At 42.4% G+C, this 7,534-nt stretch overlaps 1 protein-coding gene across 1 annotated transcript in view; it reads left to right on the top strand.

The window, feature by feature from the left end:
- LOC308331195 (neuropilin-2-like) overlaps window positions 1–7,320 on the top strand; it is a 136,787-nt gene extending 129,467 nt beyond the window's left edge. The window contains 1 exon segment of the mRNA XM_080786443.1: window positions 3,874–7,320. Within this exon segment, the coding sequence (XP_080642569.1) occupies window positions 3,874–4,217 (344 nt within the window). The 3' untranslated portion in view covers window positions 4,218–7,320.
- Window positions 7,321–7,534: the final 214 nt, after the last annotated feature.

Here is a 7,534-nt window from a genome sequence, read left to right as displayed (position 1 = left end):
TATGCCGTACGATATGGGCTATAGCCCATGGTCCAAAATGATGAGAAACGAGGCTAACTTTTTTTTTCAAAATTTCAAAAAACATGGGCTATAACCCATCGTTTTTGTCATTTCGTCATTTTTTTCAAATCCTCAAAAATGATGAAAAACGGCACGCTATAGTATACCGTACGATATGGGCTATAGCCCATGGTCCAAAATGATGAGAAACGAGGCTAACTTTTTTTTTCAAAATTTCAAAAAACATGGGCTATAACCCATCGTTTTTGTCATTTTTTTCAAATCCTCAAAAATGATGAAAAACGGCGCGCTATAGTATGCCGTACGATATGGGCTATAGCCCATGGTCCAAAATGATGAGAAACGAGGATCTTTTTTTTTTCAAAATTTCAAAAAACATGGGCTGTAACCCATCGTTTTTTTCATTTCGTCATTTTTTTCAAATCCTCAAAAATGATGAAAAACGGCACGCTATAGTATGCCGTACGATATGGGCTATAGCCCATGGTCCAAAATGATGAGAAACGAGGCTAACTTTTTTTTTCAAAATTTCAAAAAACATGGGCTATAACCCATCGTTTTTGTCATTTCGTCATTTTTTTCAAATCCTCAAAAATGATGAAAAACGGCACGCTATAGTATGCCGTACGATATGGGCTATAGCCCATGGTCCAAAATGATGAGAAACGAGGCTAACTTTTTTTTTCAAAATTTCAAAAAACATGGGCTATAACCCATCGTTTTTGTCATTGTCATTTTTTTCAAATCCTCAAAAATGATGAAAAACGGCGCGCTATAGTATGCCGTACGATATGGGCTATAGCCCATGGTCCAAAATGATGAGAAACGAGGCTAACTTTTTTTTTCAAAATTTCAAAAAACATGGGCTATAACCCATCGTTTTTGTCATTTTTTCAATATTGTCAAATCATCAAAAATGATGAAAAACGGCACGCTATAGTATGCCGTACGATATGGGCTATAGCCCATGGTCCAAAATGATGAGAAACGAGGCTAACTTTTTTTTTCAAATTTTCAAAAAACATGGGCTATAACCCATCGTTTTTGTCATTTTGTCATTTTTTTCAAATCCTCAAAAATGATGAAAAACGGCGCGCTATAGTATGCCGTACAATATGGGCTATAGCCCATGGTCCAAAATGATGAGAAACGAGGCTAACTTTTTTTTTCAAAATTTTAAAAAACATGGGCTATAACCCATCGTTTTTGTCATTTCGTCATTTTTTTCAAATCCTCAAAAATGATGAAAAACGGCACGCTATAGTATGCCGTACGATATGGGCTATAGCCCATGGTCCAAAATGATGAGAAACGAGGCTAACTTTTTTTTTCAAAATTTCAAAAAACATGGGCTATAACCCATCGTTTTTTTCATTTCGTCATTTTTTTAAATCCTCAAAAATGATGAAAAACGGCACGCTATAGTATGCCGTACGATATGGGCTATAGCCCATGGTCCAAAATGATGAGAAACGAGGCTAACTTTTTTTTTCAAAATTTCAAAAAACATGGGCTATAACCCATCGTTTTTGTCATTTTTTTCAAATCCTCAAAAATGATGAAAAACGGCGCGCTATAGTATGCCGTACGATATGGGCTATAGCCCATGGTCCAAAATGATGAGAAACGAGGATCTTTCTTTTTTCAAAATTTCAAAAAACATGGGCTATAACCCATCGTTTTTTTCATTTCGTCATTTTTTTCAAATCCTCAAAAATGATGAAAAACGGCACGCTATAGTATGCCGTACGATATGGGCTATAGCCCATGGTCCAAAATGATGAGAAACGACGCTAACTTTTTTTTCAAAATTTCAAAAAACATGGGCTATAACCCATCGTTTTTGTCATTTCGTCATTTTTTTCAAATCCTCAAAAATGATGAAAAACGGCGCGCTATAGTATGCCGTACGATATGGGCTATAGCCCATGGTCCAAAATGATGAGAAACGAGGCTAACTTTTTTTTCAAAATTTCAAAAAACATGGGCTATAACCCATCGTTTTTGTCATTGTCATTTTTTTCAAATCCTCAAAAATGATGAAAAACGGCGCGCTATAGTATGCCGTACGATATGGGCTATAGCCCATGGTCCAAAATGATGAGAAACGAGGATCTTTCTTTTTTCAAAATTTCAAAAAACATGGGCTATAACCCATCGTTTTTTTCATTTCGTCATTTTTTTCAAATCCTCAAAAATGATGAAAAACGGCACGCTATAGTATGCCGTACGATATGGGCTATAGCCCATGGTCCAAAATGATGAGAAACGACGCTAACTTTTTTTTCAAAATTTCAAAAAACATGGGCTATAACCCATCGTTTTTGTCATTTCGTCATTTTTTTCAAATCCTCAAAAATGATGAAAAACGGCGCGCTATAGTATGCCGTACGATATGGGCTATAGCCCATGGTCCAAAATGATGAGAAACGAGGCTAACTTTTTTTTCAAAATTTCAAAAAACATGGGCTATAACCCATCGTTTTTGTCATTTTTTCAATATTGTCAAATCATCAAAAATGATGAAAAACGGCACGCTATAGTATGCCGTACGATATGGGCTATAGCCCATGGTCCAAAATGATGAGAAACGAGGCTAACTTTTTTTTTCAAATTTTCAAAAAACATGGGCTATAACCCATCGTTTTTGTCATTTTGTCATTTTTTTCAAATCCTCAAAAATGATGAAAAACGGCGCGCTATAGTATGCCGTACGATATGGGCTATAGCCCATGGTCCAAAATGATGAGAAACGAGGCTAACTTTTTTTTTCAAAATTTCACACATACACACGCACCCAGCCACACGCGTGCGCGCACACACACACACACACACACACACACACACACACACACACACGCATGCACGCACGCACGCACGCACGCGCGCACACACACACACACACACACACACACACACACACACACACACACACACACACACACTTCCCTGGGCACACACTTAAAGCAACTAATTCCATCAAACTTTCAGAATGATGTGGAAGTCAGTAAAACGTGGGTCTGACTCTTCATTTAAATTATTTTATTTTTATTATTTTATTATTTTTTGTATCTTTAAATTATCAATGTGATTAACTGGGAGCAGAATCAGCTCTCCTCCAATAGGTCTGTCCTTTTTGCTGTGTGTAAATTAATTTCTATTTCAACTATTTGTAGTTGAGCTCCTCCTGTGTCTTATGAATACACTGGGAAACACCCAAGTACTAAATTCAATGGCTTGATGTCTGTGTAGTACATAAGACTTAACTAAAACCATTCATTGACTGACAGAACATGTATCAAATACAATTTCACTTTTCTTTCATTCGTTTGGTTCAGATAACGTGATGTGATGTCCATTACATTGATTTTGAAAACAACCTTTAGAATGACTGTGTTTAGAAGCAACATTATTTTGTGCAGTGGTGGGAAAGGTATTCCCAGTGTTTACTTAAGTAATTTCAAATGTTTAAGCATCTTTAGAAAATTGCTGATCTACAAGCTCACAATGCATCGCATCGCGACGGATCGTGAGCTTGTAGATCGGCTATTTTCAAATGGCTGTTGTAATAATCAAAATATACAAAGTAACAAAAACCTCAACATTTTACTCAAGTACATGCAGTACTTAGTTACTTTTGACCACTGGAAGCAACATTCTTGACTCTGAGGATAAGATTGCAAGATCTAAATTAATTTATATACTATAGCACCTGAATATAAAGGCTTAAACTGTCCGAGTTCCTCTAGCGTCTTCTCCTTCTTCAACGTTCCCTCCTCTCCCCTCCCTACCCATAGGGTACCTCTTCTGTTGTGCCACATTCTAACCCTCCTCTCCCCTCCCTACCCATAGGGTACCTCTTCCCCGGGTGGCCCTCGTCGTCCTCCACCCCGTCCTCTGCGGAGCTGGACGGCGCCCACTCCGGCGTCACGCCGGTGTCGGAGCGGGACCTGAAGGAGGCCAACGCCTGGCTGTACTCGCTGGACCCCATCCTGCTCACCATCATCGTCATGAGCTCACTGGGCGTGCTTCTGGGCGCCGTGTGCGCCGGCCTGCTCCTCTACTGCACGTGCTCCTATGGCGGCGGCCTGTCGTCGCGCTCCTCCACCACGCTGGAGAACTACAACTTCGAGCTGTACGACGGCATCAAGCACAAGGTCAAGATCAACCAGCAGCGCTGCTGCTCCGAGGCGTGAGTGAGGAGGAGGAGGAGGAGGAGGGGGAAGGGGAGTAGCGGTGAGGAAGAGGAGGGAAGGAGGAGGAGTCCCCGTCCCCCCACCACCACCGCCAACCTCCTGTTGGAGTGAGGAGGAGGAGGAGGAGGGGGAAGGGGAGTAGCGGTGAGGAAGAGGAGGGAAGGAGGAGGAGCCCCTGTCCCCCCACCACCACCGCCAACCTCCTGTTCCGTGTTTCTCCTCTTTCCTCTCCAAAGCCTTTCTTTTCACCCCTCAGAGAGAGAGAGAGAGAGCCATCGTGGGAAAGACTTGCGCTGTGCTCCCCAAAAAGTGACGCTTGTTCCTCGATGTTGACATAGAGATAAAAAAGAAGCTGAACTTATCAGTAACTGCCTCTCCCCCCCCCCCCCCCCCCCCCACCCAAAAGACCCTACCTGGTCCCCTGCGAAACTGTCTAAAAGGGAGGGGTGACCCTATCTATCCCTCACCACTCCCTGGCACGCTGATGTCCAAAAGGGGAAATGTTCAAGCCCGATCTTCCCCTACCTGCTCCTGTGCCAGTGGGGATTCGTATGACCTCAATCCTCCTTTTTTTGTCATGAGGCCTAAAATTGGGGGGGACGGTTTGACCCCCCAACAATCTCCCCTCACCCAACATATCTCCTCTAGCAGTAGCCTGCGGGAGAGAGCCTGCTCGATTCTCAAAATAAAACATAAACGAATAAAACAAGAAAAAGATGACAGAAACGCCTGTGAATGAATGAAGGAATGAATACGTGAATGATATTACCCCACACTGGCCACTGGAACAAAGACACAAATGGACTACAATACCCAAGACAATCGAGACATTTGTACTACAAATGACATAACCGTCTGGGCTAAAGGGTTGGAATGTATCGGTAATTGAAGGACACATGAAGGAATCTTTATGAAGAACATTCACAGATTTGTCTTTAGGGACTATAGTATACAACTGAACAATGGGCCAATACGGAGGGGAAATGGGTTAATGGAAGGTTCCGACCCAGACAGAACCAGAAGACTAGAGCACTGCATCCAGTGGACCGTTTTTATGTGGGCACTTTTTGACTGAAATCAACACATATCAAACGAATGCCTAACACCCCCCCCCCCCACCCCCAGAAAATAAGAAACAAAAGTATATATATGCGAAACAAACAACCACAACTCTAAGAAAATCTAGATTTGTACAGACAAAAGTAGGAGGCGACAAAAGGAGGACATTTTATTTCTTTTTTTTAATTATTCTCCAATGTTTTTGATATATGAGTTCTGTAAGTTTTAAAGCCAGGAGTTCCTTTAGAATGTCAATTAGCTTGCCGTTGTGGTGCACATTGCTCGCTCGCTCCGTCGTCTGCCCCTCGGTCTGCCCCTCGGTCTGCGCTTTGTGAAACCAGTGGCATCTAAAAGAGTGTTTCTGTTCTGTTTTAGACTTGTGTTTCTTGGGGATGATGGGCAAAAAAAATAATGTTAAGCATAAAACCGGTTGATGTAGCCTACAAGCTTCAGTTTGTTATCGCCCCGTAGAACTCCTGTGCCATTTTTTAGACTTTGTACCGTTTGCGTTGGACTCTAGGTTCTCATCGGTTTCTTCAGTTCTCTCTACTTTTAGGCAATTTTGTTTGATTTCTTTTTGCGTTGTATCAGTGTTTAAGAAGAGTAGAAGATCGCTGGAGAATGGAGAAAAGAAAGACCTATAGGAGTCAGAGGTTTATCTATAAATCTAACATGCTGTTATGGAGTTGTGCTTTAGATACACTATTCTAGAGTCTGTCTTTTGGTATATTATATCTTATTGTTTTGGACTGTATGATCCCTCTATACAACACATGGTCGGACACTGTGTGAAATGTTGGTTATTGATTGTTTAATCGCAACCTATGGATTGCCAAAGAGCTGCGCACGTACGCCGGGATGTGTGCAACATTTCGGAAAAAAGCAAAGGGGAAGGACATAGAGAAACAGAGAGAGACCCCCCCCCCCCCCCCCCCCACACACACACACACACACACACACACACACACACACACACCACCACCACCTCTCTCTTTTCTCTACCTCTCTTAGACAGCCCCCTAACCCCCTCCCCCACACACACACACACACACACACACACACACACACACACAATTAAGGAACGCCCAGAGGAAGAGAAAAGGGCCAAGGACTATAGGAGTAGTGGAGCGGAGGGTGGAATTCAAACCGCCAACCTTCTTGGGACACACAATTGAGCCTTATGCTACAGTGATACGCTGTTTTTGGAGGAGAGCCATTGAGCAGGGCCATCGCTGCCGGAGAGACTGATGTAACACTGACAGAGAGACACACACACAGACACACACACACACACACACACACACACACACACAGGTAGAGAGAACCCAACATGACAGACTGGGACGATAAAATACATTGTGTGCTCCCTCTCTCTCTCTCTCTCTCTCTCTGTCTCTGTCACACATACGCACGCACACACGCAAGAGTACACTTTTCCCTCTTTCTTTCCTTCTCTCCTTCCCTCCATCTCATCCAATGGCGTAATAAGTTGAGATAGGCTATATCCAGCAGGACCCTATATCCTGGTTAAGTCGAGACAGAAAATGGGTGATTATTAAAAAGTGTTGAAAGATGCTGCTGAGACAGAGGGAGGGCGGGAGTTGCGGCAAGAAAAAGAAGGGACAAGTATAGAAAGTATTCTGTCCATTGTACTGTGTCAGACTGTTTTCCAAGTGCCTTGGAGCCTCTCTCTCTCTCTCTCTCTCTCTCTCTCTCTCTCTCTGCCACAACCTCAGTCATACTTTCTGGTGTCATGCTCTCAGTAAATGGCAGATCTACAAGCACCCAAGGCGTTACACACACACACACACACACACACACACACACACACGCCTCAACTCATTGTCCTCTCTGTCACTGACTCTCTGACAAGATACTGTAGTATTACCTCTTTCTGATGAACACATACACACACATGCACGCGCGAGCCTCCGGCACTGGCCAGATAACTCAAACTGTTGTTTGTAGACTTTGTACAGAAATGTTTCTTTTTTTAATGTTATTATTATTATTATTATTTAATAAAGGCTAAATAACAAAGGAGTTTGCTGGCTTGTGTTTTGCTTGGGTTGACTGGGAGATATAAAAAAGTGTGTGTGTGTAATTTTCCGCAATTTTTCCACAACACGCCGCAATTTTTCGCAATTTCCAATTTCCGCAATTTCCGCAATTTTACCGCAACACGCCGCAATTTCCGCAATTTTCAATTTCCGCAATTTCCGCAATTCCGCAATTAGCATTTCCGCAATTTCCGCAAT

This window comes from Protomyctophum bolini (genome assembly GCF_963924005.1).
Source record: "Protomyctophum bolini genome assembly, chromosome: 16".
Classification (NCBI taxonomy): Eukaryota; Metazoa; Chordata; class Actinopteri; order Myctophiformes; family Myctophidae; genus Protomyctophum; species Protomyctophum bolini.
Note: the sequence above shows the minus strand (reverse complement) of the source record. Positions and strands in the feature narration are given on the sequence as shown.